The following is a 15,104-nucleotide window of genomic DNA, read 5'->3' as shown; positions in this document are numbered from 1 at the left end:
ATTTTTTTAGTAATCTCTACACCCAATGTGGGACTTGAACTCATGACCCTGATGTCAAGAGATACATCCTCCTCCAATTGAGCCAGCCGGGTGGCCCTGAATTAGATTTTTGTTTCCTTTGGGTAAATACCCAGTAGTGGAATTACTGGATCACATGTCATTTCTGTTTGTCATTTTTTGCGGAACCTCCATACTGTTTCCCACAGTGTTTGCACCGATTTACATTCCCATCACCAGTGCGCAAGGGTTCTCTTTTCTCCACATCCTTGCTGATATTTGGTATTTCTTTTCTTTTTGATACTAACCATTCCGACAGGTGTGAGGTGATGTGTCCTTGTGGTTTTGATTTGCGTTTCCCAGGTGACCCTTCGCGTGCATCTCTTCGTGTGCCTGTTGGCTGTCTGTATGTCTTACTGTAACACTTGAGACCGTCATTATTAATTGGTACGGATTGGCGCTGAGGTGAACTGCGTTTGATTGGTACCAGGATGAAATCTCATCCTTTTTTTTTTTTTTAATGTTTTTATTTATTTTAGAGAGAGAGAGGGACTGAGTGCGAGCAGGGGAGGGGCAGAGAGAGAGGGAGACACAGACAAAGCAGGGTCCGGGCTCTGAGCTGTCAGCACAGAGCCTGACGCGGGGCTCGAACTCACGGACCGTGAGATCATGACCTGGCCGAAGTCAGACGCTCAACCGACTGAGCCACCCAGGCGCCCCTGAAATCTGTCATCCTTGACTGGCAGGATCAAGTTTAAACTGTGTAGTTTGGCATGTAAGGCCCTCTTTCATGTATCCCGCCACTCCCCACTTTGCTGTCCCCTTATCTCTTTTCTCAAAACTCAGCTCAGGGGCGCCGGGGTGGCTCAGTCGGTTAAGCACCTGACTCAGTTTCAGCTCAGGTCATGATCTTCAGGTTTCGTGAGTTGAACCCTGTGGCAGGCTCTGTGCTGACAGTGCAGCATCTGCTTGGGATTCCGTCCCCCTCTCTCTGTCTCTCTCCGCCCCTCCCCTGCTCACACTGTCTCTGCCTCCCTCAAAAATAAATGAATAAACTTAAACAAAAGATTTTTTGAACTTAGCTTAAAAGCACCTCTGCGAAAAAGCTTTTCAGGGTACTCTGCTCCTCCCACCAGATGGATCTTGATTGTTGTCTTTGAGTTCCTTAGCGCCCTGTGCACACAGATACCTTGGTTGTGGGCTGGTGCCCTTTAGCACCTTACTTGGTCCTGTGGATTGATTTCCCTAAGTAAAAAAAAAAAAAGCTGGACACTAAGCTTCCTAAGGGCAAAGACCAGGTCTTCATTTTTCTGTCTGCAAGCTTCATACAGATTTAGTACGAAGGATGCTTTTCGTAAGTGTCTGTGAAATGGAGGCGTGTGTGTTTGCCACACTTGACAAGAGTGGAGTAGAATGGCCTTCTAGAAGTTACACTCCCTGCACGCTGTCTTCCAACTCCTGCCGCTGTAAATATTTCACGTTCTTTAGGATCTTCTTGGAGGGGCGCTTGGGTGGCTCAGTCGGTTAAGTGTCCACTCTTGATTTTGGCTCAGGTCACGATCCCTGGGTTGTGGGATCCTACCCCTCATTGGGCTCCATGCTGAGCGTGCAGCCTGCTTAAGATTCTCACTCTCCTTCTGCCCCCTCTCCCTTGTTTGCTTGCTCGAAGAAAAACAGATCTTCTTGGAAAGAGTTTGCATAGCCATCTCAATAGCCTGACTTGCGCAAGATTCCTTCTGGTGCTCAGTTGCCACAGTTCTGGTCCCTCTTCTACCGTGAGTGGAGATGGAAAATTAGATGCCTGTTAAAATAAAGCTAATAGCCTTTCACCATGCTGTTGAGAATCACTCTGTAATGAGCCACGGTTACCGGTGGAAATGTGTAGGGGTGGGAACTAGGTGGCAGCTATTGGAGTAGAGATTGTTTCTTATGACCGCTTTATTGAGACATAATTCATACACCATGCAATTCACTTATTTAAAGTGTAGAATTCAGTTTTTAGTATATTCCCAGAGTTGTGTAACAGTCACCACGATAAGATTTAGAACATATTTTTTTTTAAATATAATTTATTGTCAAGTTGGCTAGCATACAGTGTATACAGTGTGCTCTTGGTTGTGGGGGGCAGATTGCCGTGATTCATCGCTACATACAACACCCAGTGCAAGTGCCCTCCTCAATGAAAATTTAGAACGTTTTAATCATTACAAAGGGAAACCCCATATCATTTATCACTCCCCATTTCCCTCCCAATCGTCTAGCCCAAGGCAAGCACTTACCTACTCGGTCTGTGTAGACTTGTCTGTGTGGAACATTTCATATAAGCAGATTCTGCAATACGGGGTCCTCGGTGACAGGTGTCTTTCACTTAGGATAACGTTTCCAAATTTCCTCCGTGTTGTAGTATATGTCCGTATACGGCTAGACTGTGTTTAATTTACTCATTCGTCGATTGATGGGTATTTGGGTTGTTCCCAGTTTTTGGCTACCGTGAGTAATGCTGCTATTGTGTATAAGTGTTTGAGTAGACTTCTGTTTCATTTCTTTTGTGTGTATACCTGGAAGTGAAATTGTTAGGTCATGTGTTAATTCTGTTATCATTTTGAGGAACGCCAGACTGTTGTCCAAAGTGACTATAACACCATTTCACATTCCCACCGGCAGTGTTTGAGATCCTAATTTGTCTGCATCCTTGCCAACACTTGTTATTACCTGTCTTTTTATATTTATGTGACTAAAGACAGACTGAACGCTTTTGATATTTATATAAATGTGCATATTTTATGTAAAGGTGCGTGTAATTTTATATTTAGATATAGCATCCTAGTAGGTGTGAAGTAGCTTCTCATTGTGATGTTTTTTTAAGATTTTTAAAAATTTATTAGAGAGAGAGGAGGGGCAGACAGAGACAGAGGATTTGAAGTGGGCTCTGAGCTGACAGAGACAACCCAGTGTGGGGCTTGAACTCACAAACTGTGAGATCATGACCTGAGCCAAAGTCGGACACTTAACTGACTGAGCCACCCAGGGGCTGCTCATTATGGGTTTGGTTTGCGTTTCCCTAATGGCTAATGGTGTTGAGCATCTTTTCACGTACTTATCAGCCATTTATTTATCTTTACTATTTAGATCCTTTGCCTATTTTTTTAAGTTTATCTTTTTTACTAATCTCTGTTAGCGGTGTGGGGCTCGAACTCCTGACCCCGAGATTAAGAGTCTTACGCTCCTCTGACTGAGCCAGCCAGGTGCCCCTCCTTTGCCTGTTTTTAAATTGGGTTGTCTTTTTTTTTTTTTTTTTTAATTTTTTTAACGTTTATTTATTTTTGAGACAGAGAGAGACAGAGCATGAATGGGGGAGGGTCAGAGAGAGAGGGAGACACAGAATCCGAAACAGGCTCCAGGCTCTGAGCCATCAGCCCAGAGCCCGACGCAGGGCTCGAACTCACATACCGCGAGATCGTGACCTGAGCCGAAGTCGGACGCTTAACCGACTGAGCCACCCAGGCACCCCTGAGTTGTCTTTTTATTATCGAGCTGTAAGAGTCTTTGATGTATTCTGGATACAGGTCCCTTATCAGACAGACGATTTACAAACAGCTTCTGTGTTCTCCTACTTTTTCTTTTGAGTGTAGTTGACACACAGTGTTGTGTGTTCCGGGCGTACAAACACTGACTTAGCTTCTCTGTACATTATGCTGTGCTCGCTGCAAGTGTAGCTACCATGTCACTATATGTGTCTGTGTCGCTGTTACGGTGTCATTGACTTTATTCCCCATGCTATCCTTTTATTCGTCTTTTGACTTTGTTGGTGACATGGTTCACAGCAAAAAAAATTTTAATTTTGATAAAGCCCAATTTATTCTTTTGTCACCGATGGTTTTGCCATCATATTAAGAAGCCAGCGCCTAATCTAGGGTCATAAAGATTTACTCCCGTGATTTCCTGAGAGTTTTACTGTTTTAGCTCTTCCATTTAGCTCTCTGATCCATTTTGAGTTACATTGTGTGTGTGTGTGTGTGTGTGTGTGTGTGTGTGTGTGTGTGGTAGAGATTTGAACGACTTAAAAAATGTTTCTCAGTCTTGACATAGGACTGAATATCCTGTTTTTATTTTTTCCTTCCTGAGATGATAATCTAGATGCAGTCAGAAGGTGACTTCTGGAGTGGCAGGTGTCGCTCTTGTAGGGATGTTGACAGGAGGAATAATGTGCTAACGTGTGTGGCAGATTTCAGAGATTAGGGTCAGGTGCCAGGCAGCCTCCCGCTCACCACAGACTCGAGCATTAGTTTAAATCTTGCCGTTTCAGAATGGGTGAGAATTGTACGACAGGTGCCAGGGGCTGTCGTAGAACCAGTTTTATGTGTTATGTTAGCCGTAGCGGGTGGGCAGCTCTAATGGGCTCATTTGGTTTTCTCCTCAGGGGTCTCTCTGTTTGGTTTGTCGGCCCTCTTGGTCCCTGGGAACTTTGAGTCCCATCTGGAACTTGTCAAGTCCCTGTGTCTGGGGCCATCGCTGATCTACACAGCCAAGTTCGCTCTTGTCTTCCCTCTCATGTATCACACCTGGAATGGGATCCGACACTTGGTAAGTTCATTGTTTACGCGCTTTCGGGGTGAAGGGAATATAGGGGAACGTAGGGTTCTCTCCTTTGTTGCCTGGGTTTGGTGCTGCCCCTGAAGTTAGTTGTGCTGACCTTTGCCCGGGGGCCTCTTGGGGAAAGCTCAACGGGTCCCCGGGTCCCGTGCCCTGCTCGGCAGCCCCGCCGAGCACTGGGTGTAGGCCAGCCAGACCCTTGCTTGGTCTCACTGCGAACTCGTCCGTTGTGTGAGGCACGTCACTACAAGAGACCCCTGAAGCCAGGACGTCCCTCTGGCCTAGGAGGCGTACTTAGTACACGCGTAATTAACTGGCGCCTACTGTGTGTCAGCCTCTGTTCTAGAGCCTGGGGTTTCAGTTATGAGCTAGATGGTTGCTGATTCCTGTCAATCCAGGTGACAAACTGCTGGAGTCAAATATATTAACTTCTGTTAACTTCTGTTATCTTAACATCGGATCGCGTTGACTGTTCTTTTTTTTTAACTGGAAATAAGGGGTGGAGTGCTTGTTTTTTTTTGTTTGTTTGTTTTTGTTTTTTAGTGTTTATTTTTGAGAGAGATAGGGTGTGTGTGTGAGTGGGGGAGGGCAGAGAGAGAGGGAGACACAGAATCCGAAGCAGGCTCCAGGCTCCGAGCTGTCAGCACAGAGCCCGGACGCGGGGCTCAAACCCACAAAGCACAGGATCATGACCTGAGCTGAGGTCGGCCGCCCAACCGACTGAGCCGCCCAGATGCCCGAACTGTTTTTGGTCTTTTGTTAAGCTGTTAGAGAGAATGGGGCCACCTTTAACAGCAGCTGGGTAGCTAGGATCCCAGATTTTAATATTGGGGTTAAAAATTTGTTGATGGCCTAAAAGCTGTCCTGGTGTTGCCTCCTGTGTGACCTTTGGGTCAGTTCAAAACTAGTGTTTCCATCTCTATTTTATAAAGGGATTAAAGCTTAATCATGCCTGCCCCGGGCCAGAGATTAGTCTCTCCTCCAGCGTTTTAAGATTTTGTGATCTCCCTACCCCAGCCTTGCTTTCTTTCCCAGGAAGACAATTTTGATTCCATTGTTTCTCATCTTCCTTCCTTCTGAACCTGAGTCATCTGCCAGATGGATACTTTTGCCTTAATGTGACCTTTAAACCTTCCACATCAGAGTCTAGAGACAAGCACTTTCTAAATTTCAGTCTGGTCCAAAAGACACTTTAATGGAATCAGAAAAGTGAGGGACTGAATGACCTATTTAATTAAGTGTATCTATCAACTGTTCCCTGGGGTGGTGTTCAGTTTGATTCACAATGACTTCACTGCCCCCTGGGAGGGGATAGGGAAGGAGGGCATTTCCATTAATGACTTCTTATTCCGCAGAACACATCTCTCTAATGAAAATCAGCCGATCGGCTTCCTCTGGTCACATCCTGGCTCAGGCGGGGTTTGCCGTGTATCTGCTTTGGTCTCAGTAAGAGGGGGGGTTAGGGGAAGAGGTCTTGCAAAATCTCAGAATGCAGTCAAGGTTTTTCTGCCCTGGTTCCTGCCTGTAATGGTAATCTCTTTGTTGACACAGTGGGGAGCCTAAAGGCTTTTCTTAAGCCCTTAAATCTGCTTTTATTTTTTTTCTTGCTGCGAGTGCTGGCTCTGAGTGTGGGACAGGATTTGGTCTACTCTGCAGGCAGTGCCAGCTCTCGCCCTCTGAGCCTCTCTGAGCCTCTCTGAGCCTGATAGCTGCCTTCCCTGAAGACCTGATGGGGCGTGGTCAGTGGCATTGATGTAGGAGACTGAGAAGTGACAGGGTCTCTGGCGTTCTGAGAGTGTCCCTCCATCACTACCAGCCAGTAGGGCTCCTTTTTTCTGTTTTGTTTTGTTTTGGGTTTTTTTGTTGGTAAAACACCGTTCCTATGTAAGCAGAACAGCTCTATGTGGAATCTGTTTGACTCCTAATCTGGTCCAGGTAGAGAGAGGCCTGACTCCTACTCCCTGACCCCGTGCTGGGCTCTCCCTGACTTTTCTCTGAAGTGCTCCTGACTTAGCTTAACCCAGAGTGTGGGCGTTGGTGCTGTGCAGGGGGCAGCCAAGTGTGGAAAGTGTAGAACCTAGAAATTCTGCTTTTGCCCTAGGGGATCTTTTAGTGACTCAGAGTACAGTATGTTAGTGACCCTGGGGTACAAGAGAGTCGAGATCAGTGTTTTTAAACCCCTGGTTTTTGTTGCAATGGGTAGAAAATCAGGTTAGTGGGTTATTACCCACAAAACCAGAAATTAGGGGTGCCCGGCTGGCTCAGTCAGTAGAGAGTGTGACTCTTGGTCTTAGGGTCGTGGGTTCAAGCCCCACATTGGGCGTAGAGGTTCTTAAAAAAACAACAAAACAGGAATTTAGTAGGATGCGGCATACAGAACGTAGCACATACACGATAATGGTAAATACCGCTTATTCTTTCGTGAACTTTCGCTATAAATATACTGACAAACAGAACTGAGACGTCGTGTTCTAGATCCCAGAGTATTTTCTTAGGGTACTGGTTCTCTGACAGATGTGACTTCTCAGCGGGGGTCCCGTGAGCCACTGTGTCTGAGGAATCACGTGTAGTGCGCCCCCGTTGTGGAGCTTCGCGCTGTACGTCAATAAGTTGTTTCAGAAGTCTTGCAGCTAAATGGCCACCAAATTCACTTGACCATAGAAGTTTTTTCGTGCAGTAACTTTCAGCATTCTGAGGGACTAGTTTGTGGAGGGACACACTTGGGGAAACACTGATTTGGTGGTGGTGTCACGAGGGAAAGTTACATCTCTTCAGTCTGCAAGCTTCTGTATGTAGGGGCTGAGGATGCCTTTCCTGTCCCCGGGAGAAGGGGGTGGTGGGTGCCATGTCGCACGGGCTTTGAGAAAGGTGGAGGTGGGTCGGGTGTGAGAGAAGCGCTTTCCCCCTTGACCCGGGCTGAGGGCGGTTGCCCTCCATGAGGTGGGGCTCCTGTGTCAGAAAGGACAGTAGCCAGGACCCTGATTGCTGAAATCCTTTCTTCCTTGCTTTCTTCTCCTTCTTCTTCTTTTTTTTTTTTTTTTTTCTTTTTTCTGCAGATGTGGGACCTCGGGAAAGGTCTGAAGATCCCCCAGCTGTACCAGTCTGGAGTGGCTGTCTTGGTTCTTACTGTGTTGTCCTCTGTAGGGCTGGCAGCCATGTGAAGAGTGAAGTTCCCAGCATTGTCTTCCCATAAATGATTCACTGACCTGTCTTCCTGTTGGTGACTCTCTTCTCCCGCCGAGGCGCAGTTCTCCTGATTTCCTCAGACCCTTTGTGCTCGCACATCCCCTTGGAGCTCAGTACCAGTAGATACCTTATAGAGCCATGGCAGTGGGAAAGGGCCCGGTTTCCCCTCGTTTCTAAAGAGGGAATGACTCAAAAACTCCCTTTTCCTGCCCCAGCCTACAGCCTGCTCCGGGCCTGGGAGCCCTCATTCTCTGTCCATATTGGGCCTTGATTTGTGCTGACGGTCAGCTTTTGGCTCCTTCTTCCTGAGACAGTGGAAACAATGCCAGCTCTGTGGCCTCTGCCACGGGGACCGGGAATGGGGCTGTGGGCGCCACCGCCTGTGGGTTGCTAGCTTAAAGGACAGTTCTGTTCACTGGTCAGAGCCCAGGGTCTTCAGCGCCCACACAGCATGACCGAAAGCAGAGGGGTGGGGGTGGTGGGGAATTAGCCTGCCCCAGCTAGAGGGAGATAAAGAGAGTCAGTTGACTCTTGAAGCAGGTGCTCGGGGGGTGGGGGGAGATACACAGCTCTTGATGCAAAAGGAAGACCCAGAAAGTTATCGCTGAACCTGTGAAGGGTTATTTTTTCCCCCCTGCATTTCTGGAAAAATGAGCCTCTTTGCTAATCCAAGTTCGTAGGGCATCTTTTTCTGAAACTGAATTAAAAAAATCGTTTTGTCTTTGACTCTCCTTGAAATCCAGAGAAACCCAGAGAACGGCGGTCGGGGAGGAGCCAGTTTCCTCCCCACTCCCTCTGCTCTCAGGCGTTCACATCCCCCAATCTGACCTTTCACAGGAGGGAAACCGCTCGTCCCTCTGCCACTGACCACTGGAACGGTCTTTAGGGAATCAAATGGAAGTAGCCAGAGATCGAATATCATACAGAAGCCTCAGAGACGGAAGGAGCAAGAGAAAGGAAGCTTAGCATGTGGAAGCTCGGCGTTACCACAGGCTCCAGAATCCCGCTGAGAACTGCTTATAAACCTCCTGGTGCAGTTCAGCACACTGGGAGCCAGGAAGGGAGCCAGAGCCCCAGAGGTGGCAGCTGAGGGATCATGAGCTGGGTACATAGACTGGGAGAGAAAGGGGGGCAGAGACGAGACAGGAGGGATTATTCAAGACCCGGCAAAAATTTATAATTTAATGGGAAGACTTGCTGCTTTGAAAATCTATATGAGCCAGGCTCTTGGGTCCCTAACTCCCTTGGTGGGAGTGCTGTTTTGATATTCTTTGGAAACTCGGGGGTAACATCTGTCTTGTCTGTCTGACTTGTTGGCCAACTGGTTAATGCTGTGGATTGGAGAGGAGGAACAGGGACTGTGTAACTGGTGGCCGTTGGGCAGGAAGACCTCGCTTAAGCCAAGACCGCGGGGACCTGCTGCCACAAGAGTCTTCCTCCCGGCCCCCAAGGGGTCTTTGGCTTTCCACGCGGATTGCTTCTCCCTTTTTGTGCAGCTAGCCCTGAAGAGTCTTTGTAGCCTTCCTCCCGCTTAAACCCTATGTCCTTTGTCCTTGTCCTTGGAGTGAGGGACAAATGTCCATGAGGGAAGGTTTTGGCATCGGAACCGGGAAAGGTTCGGCAAGGGCATTGCATTGAACAGTCAGCACCAGGACGATGCAGAACAGGAGAATGGTAAACAGGTGTTAGAAGCCGGGAAGCAGATCTTAACTTTTTTGGTGGCTTCTTAACCATTTGACTGGTTGGGGTTGGGGTCCAGTGGTCATTAAGTTTGTTATTCTGCCCTCAATTCCTACTTACCATCTCTCTTTGTTTATTAGGGGTTTTTTCCCCCCTCTGTCTTCTAATCACTTTTGTATCTTCAGTTTTCAAACTATGGATGTACGTTTGCTTGAGTTTCACTTTTGTAGCTCTCTCTAGTTTGTCTTCCTGGTGTGTTCACCATCCTCAGGTGTGAAGTCTTGCACAAGGGTAGTGTCTTCTGCCCGTGTCTGGCTTTCCTTACCTTTTCTTCCCCATCTTCTCCAGACACACGCATGCAGCCTCTACTCAACGCCTGTACTTCCGACCCAGAAGTTGTAGTAGGAATGCTCGGGGTGAAAAATGAGGGGTGGCAGTGAGGGACTGGTGGTTTGAGATTTCTTTTGCTACGATTAGCAGACCAACTTACTCTTGGTCACTTTTGGAGTATAAGTGACTCAACCTGTGTAAAAACGTATTCCACCTCAAGCACCTGTCATGTTCTTATTCCTATTCTGTTTCCTCCAACCCTCCTCCTACTAACGGGTTACCGGGGGCAACCATAACAGGAGGAAAACATCCGAGTCAGTAAAAGATTCAACAAATGATGTTTATTTTCCAAACGTACCTTTATTCCCACCCTGAAATTTCCCCATTCTATATCCCTCACCAGGGGTCTTGCTTCCTTCGCTCAGTCTCCAGACAGGTTTTCTCAGTGGGGTCCCTGGGTGTCTCCGGAGTTCCAGGTTTGTACGTCTGGACCTCAGCTAAATTAGGACCTGCCCAATGCTCCGGCATGCGCGGGCTCCCAGGTGGGCTCTTGGGAGAGATGGCTGGGCTTTGGGGGCCTGGAGTGTGACCTGCAGAGGGGTGTAAGCTTTGGGGTTGGTCTGGGGAACTGAGGTTTACAGGTGGGGAGTTTGGGATTATGATGGGACTTGGTGCTTGTTGTACGGTCTTTGTGATCCACTTCCCGAGTTTCCTCTGACTGTCTGGGTCGTGAGGCTGTCGGGTAGAATGCAAGAGTTATGTTTCTGGTCAGGCCTAGATCGTTCCTGGTCCTTAGAATCCTTAGAATTCTAGCTCCCTTTATCCCCGTACCATGGACAAAAGGTCAGATCAGGTCATTTTACACTGGGGGGGGGGGGGGGGGAGGGCGTAAAATGTCATTAGCTCCTCCCCTTAGACGGGGACTAGACAGGCTAAGACAGAGCTGGTTAGAGGCTCCCCCTGCTGGGATAGTGATGCCGTAACAAGAGGCATTTTTGAGGTTGAAAAGAAGGGGGGATAATAGGATTTGAGGTTGGGTGGGAGGAATAGATACCTTGCCGAAGATTTCAGGACGCAGCCCGTTGGAGGCCTTGAGTAAATCCGGATTTTTCTGTATCCACTTGGTGAGGGAGGCAGCACCAGCCACCGTGCGGGAGGTCAGGGTCACCCGGGCGGGGGGCACCTTCAGAGGCATTTGCCAGGTGCCCATGAAGGATCCCCAAGGACTTGCCTAAAAGGAAGACGACGCGGTCCTGCGGCAGGGTCCCCACTCCCAGTACCGCACCTGTTGGCAGGTCTGTTGTCTCCCTTCCACCCTCAGGAGGCGTGGCGACGAAATCAGTCAGAGACACAGCCTCCCCACCCTCACCTTACCCCCTTTCTTATTTAGGCCACTCTTATTTTTTTCAGCATATTAACTCTGAGGGCCTAAATTAAATCCTGTGTGCTTGGGCTAAGTCTGGCAGAGTGCCCACTGCGTAAGTATCATCACGTGAAGGTGTTCATCAGTGTAAGGAATTCTGGGTGCTCACTCTGTCATGTTGGATAAACTGGCAGTTTGGGGGTGGTCGTGTTGCAGTGGTGAATTAGATGGAATTTTAATTTCCAGATAGTGGCTGTGCTAGATTGCAAACCTCTAGTCTCGGTCACCCCAGTTCTGTGCCTCAGTTCTTTACCTTTCTCAGTAGGAATGGAGATCAGTATCTCACCTTGGAACGGGGCACCGAGGGCAGCAGATGGCCACGATCATTGGCGATAAACTGAGTGTAGCCTTCGTGGGAAGAAATTCTCTAGGGTAGAAGCGAGGAGAGAAGCGTTTGTGAAAATGGAGTGGAAAAGAGAGAAGGTGTCCTAGGGGCTTGAGGTAAGGGCTGAGGGAGAGGAGGGTCTTAGACTTTAGAACAGGCTAAAGGAGTTCGGTGCCAGTCAGTGACAGAGAACATGGGGTAAAGAATCAGAAACCGGCCTTGCAGGAGCCCTGCCCATGAATACCTCTTTTGTTGGCTTGGCGGGAGACCAGTTCTGCAGATACTTGGGTGAGAAAGCTTTTTCATACTGTGGAGAGAAAGACGAGAATCTCTGTGAGGCTCAAAGGCCCCATGCCCAGGAAATGATAACTAGGCGAGTCCTTGAGAGCGGAGGACCAAAGACCTGAAGGCTTTAACTCACTGTAGAAGGGATGTACTCTTGGTCTGGATGTGTGCTGTTCAACATGGGCCACTAGCCACATGTGGCTAATGGACACTTGAAACGTGACTAGTCTGAATGGAGGTGCTTTGGAAATAGAAAATACAATGAAGACAGTACAAAAAAGAGAATGCAGACATTTAAAATATTGATTAAACATTAAAATAATATTTTGGACTTACTAAGTGTATCATTAAAATTAATTTTATTTCGGGGGCACCTGGGTGGCTCAGGCAGTTGAGAATCCTACTCTTGATTTCAGCTCAGGTGATGATCTCCTGGATCATGGGATCGAGCCCTACATTGGTCTCTGTGCTGAGAGTGCGGAGCCTGCTTGGGATCCTCTCTCTGCCCCTCTCTGCCCCTCCCCTGGTCACGTGCGCGCGCACACACACACACACACACTCTCTCTCTCTCAAAATAAACTTAATTTGATTTCTTTTTAATTTTTTTCATGTAGCTACTAGAAAATTTTCAATTACGTTGCGACTCGCATTATCTTTTTACTGGGACCCCTGATCTAGAACAGGGGTCAGCAAACTGGCCCGTGGGCCAAATCCATCCTCCAGTCTGTCTTGGGATGACCTGAGAAAGCTAAGAATGGTTTTTATAGATGAATATTTGCGATTGATATGATAAAAGGTAACACTAGCTTTGTATCCCAATTAACTAAAATGTTTTCTCATCCCATAAGAATTCCATTTTTGGGGGGCTCCTGGATGGCTCCGTCAGTTAAGCACCCGACTCTTGGTTTCGGCTCAGATCATGATCTTGCAAGTTCATGAGTTCCAGCCCCATATTGGGCTCTGTGCTGACAGTGCGGAGCCTGCTTGGGATTTTCTCTCTCTCCCTCTCTCTCCCTCCCTTCCTCCTTCCCTCCCTCTCTCCCTCTCTCCCTCCCCCACCCTGCTGGTGCTGCCTCAGTCTCTCTCGAACTTAAAAAAAATAAACACGATCTATAAAAAAAATCATTTTTTCATTAGTATTACCAAAAAAATGCAGTTACTATATTTTCAATCTTGTCAAAATTTTATGGAAAAATATTTTGCTGATGTAAGTACCCACATAATATCTCTGATTGTGTCTCTTGGCCCTAAAAATAAAATATTTATCCCTTTGCCCTTTACAGAAAAAAAGACTTGCTGACCTCTTGTTTAGATCCTACAAACTTAACCCTGACATACCTTTTGCTCGTCATTGGGCCCTCTACCCTGAGGAGCTAAGGAGGTGAAAAATAGTCTCACCCCACTTTGAGCTGTCCATTCAATAATCAGAATCCCATGGGAGGGTCAGTCCAAACTTGGAGTCTGGAAGGCAAGATGAAATGTTAGAGATGGGAAAAGAGCTTACCTGGTTCGCACTGTAGTTGGTGGCCATGATCCTGCCACTTTCGCTGTTTACCTTTGTTGCCTGGCAACTGCAGAAGGCAGACCTTCCGGGACTGCCGGTCCCTTCTACTTGTTCTTCGCTTTCTCCGATGACACTGCTCCAACCTTTCCCGTGACACTTAGGTTCATTTTCGTTTTAGGGATGTGAGAGAGTAAATAAACATGAAAAAATTAGCTAAATAGCAGCCCTCTCTCTTCTTTAAAAAAAACTTTTTTTTGAAGTTTGTTTTGAGAGAGAGTGAGCAGGAGAGGGGGAGAGAGGGAATCCTAATTAGGCTTTGCACTATCAGCACAGAGCCCAACATGGGGCTTGAACCCCTTGAACCATGAGATCGTGACCTGAGCCGAAACTAAAAGCTGGGTATTTAATCGACCGAGCAACCCAGGCACCACCCTCCCTTCTAAACTCGTGTAGACTCATTTGTATTGTGAAGATAACAGGGCCTCCCTTTACAGGGTAAATGAGATAAAGCGCAAAGTGTCTAAACAGTGTCATTGCATAGGAGGTACTCAGTACGGGGGCAACTGTTTATAGGCCCCCTACTTCGTTTTCTCAGAGGAATAATGTTTTAAAACGCGACTTAGATTTATCCCCAGAAGGAAAAAGCATCTCTTGTCCTTTGTCCTGAAATGGCTCCTGTCTCCTCCATCACTTCAGAATCTCAGGACCTAAGAACACAGATACTTGGTGTTGGCAGGGATTGGGTAGGATCAGGAGCCGGTGGTGGGAGATCGGGCAGGGATGGCGAGAAAACCATGGTGTGGAAGGCACCAGATTTGGGGAATTAAGTGGTGGTGCCAGGACACAAACCTAACGTTTGCGGGACTGGGCAAACCCTCTGAGACTCCTGTAAAATGGCATCAGCATATCCGTTTACTGGGTTGTCAGAATTCATGAGAAAGTGGCACTGCCACATAAGTTGTAAAGTCTGTTTATACATGAGGTGTTAAGATGAAAAAAGTCAGTTGTTCAAAGAAACGATAGAGAACCAAGAGAGCGTCATAAGGGAGAGTCGTCAGTCCCTTCTCCCTTCCTCTCCCCCCACCCCCACCCAAGTCATCACCCCAACCAACACACCGGGTATAAGAACACTCCTGCGCTTCTAGAATTGGAGGTACAAAGAGCCTTGGTTCTGTAGGCTCTGGCAGTTAACCCCGGGATAACCTGAAGTCTGGAAAGGACGTGTGTGCTCATTCCCTGCGGTCCTCAACACCCTAGGGTGATACCATTAAGAACCAAGGAGTGTGCTCTAGGCTACCCTTTGTGGTCCTGAAAGCACAGTGACAGTTAAGCAACTGCATTTCTCATGGAACTTCTGCCTTCAGCTGGTTCGCTCTTCTGATAGAGGTGTAATTATCTGATGACCGCATTCTTATTTTTAAGAATTAACTAGTTGTTGTTTAATGGGAGAAGTAATGTACTGGGGGTGGGGGGAGTTCCAGTTTTACAGAAGGATGTCAAGTCTCCACCTGACTTCAACCCCCAGTCTTGCTCCTCAGAGGCAATTACTGTTACTATTGCTGTCGTAACTCCTTGACCATTTAGGTTATTTCCAGCCTTTTGCTGTTATAGACGTGCTTGCAATGAAAATCTATATATGCATATATATCTTTATGAATAGATATAGATAGACCTGTATGTATTCTTACGAACGTACGGGATTGATAGGACATGTTCCTAAACGTGAATCGGAAAGTCAAAAGGCTTGTGCATTTAGAACGTTGAGTAGACTGGGGCGCCTG

The 15,104-nt window shown here is 47.4% G+C and overlaps 2 protein-coding genes across 7 annotated transcripts in view; one reads left to right on the top strand and one right to left on the bottom strand.

Annotated features, from left to right (window-relative positions):
• The window catches only part of SDHC (succinate dehydrogenase complex subunit C), a 53,193-nt gene that overhangs the window by 27,815 nt on the left and 10,274 nt on the right, over nucleotides 1-15,104 (top strand). For 3 of the 4 annotated variants that reach the window (XM_003999558.5, XM_045049446.1, XM_045049443.1), the window contains 2 exons: nucleotides 4,418-4,581; nucleotides 7,647-8,502. In XM_003999558.5, coding sequence (XP_003999607.2) covers nucleotides 4,418-4,581; nucleotides 7,647-7,751 — 269 coding nt within the window. In that variant the 3' untranslated portion in view covers nucleotides 7,752-8,502. Of the gene's footprint in view, nucleotides 1-4,417; nucleotides 4,582-7,646; nucleotides 8,503-15,104 lie in introns of those variants that run through there. The other variant, XM_045049445.1, reaches the window with a different exon arrangement.
• CFAP126 (cilia and flagella associated protein 126) lies at nucleotides 10,108-14,566 on the bottom strand. Of its 3 annotated transcripts, XM_045049441.1 has the most exons (6): nucleotides 13,324-14,566; nucleotides 11,956-12,060; nucleotides 11,779-11,841; nucleotides 11,496-11,576; nucleotides 10,841-11,017; nucleotides 10,108-10,521 (listed from the first exon to the last, which is right to left on the bottom strand). In XM_045049441.1, exons 2-6 carry the CDS (start codon nucleotides 11,998-12,000, stop codon nucleotides 10,183-10,185), a joined length of 705 nt encoding a protein of 234 aa, XP_044905376.1. In that variant the 5' UTR covers nucleotides 12,001-12,060; nucleotides 13,324-14,566; the 3' UTR covers nucleotides 10,108-10,182. The 3 variants fall into 3 exon arrangements, with proteins under 3 accessions (XP_044905376.1, XP_044905377.1, XP_003999690.1); XM_045049442.1 differs by having other exon boundaries at nucleotides 11,496-11,574; nucleotides 11,779-12,060; nucleotides 13,324-14,565; XM_003999641.6 differs by lacking the exon at nucleotides 11,956-12,060 and having other exon boundaries at nucleotides 13,324-14,560.

Source organism: Felis catus, chromosome F1, assembly GCF_018350175.1.
Source record: "Felis catus isolate Fca126 chromosome F1, F.catus_Fca126_mat1.0, whole genome shotgun sequence".
In the NCBI taxonomy this organism is placed as follows: domain Eukaryota; kingdom Metazoa; phylum Chordata; class Mammalia; order Carnivora; family Felidae; genus Felis; species Felis catus.
Note: the sequence above shows the minus strand (reverse complement) of the source record. Positions and strands in the feature narration are given on the sequence as shown.

Bases quoted from the DNA above. Each gene is read 5' to 3' on its own strand.
- CFAP126 (XM_045049441.1), bottom strand. From the start codon at position 12,000: ATGTTGAACAGCACACATCCAGACCAAGAGTACATCCCTTCTACA. The intron at 11,842-11,955 runs GTGAGTTAAAGC...TTCTCTCCACAG, and splicing joins AAGAGTACATCCCTTCTACA to TATGAAAAAGCTTTCTCACC. The intron at 10,522-10,840 runs GTATCTATTCCT...TCTACCCGACAG, and splicing joins GTCCTGAAATCTTCGGCAAG to CCTCACGACCCAGACAGTCA.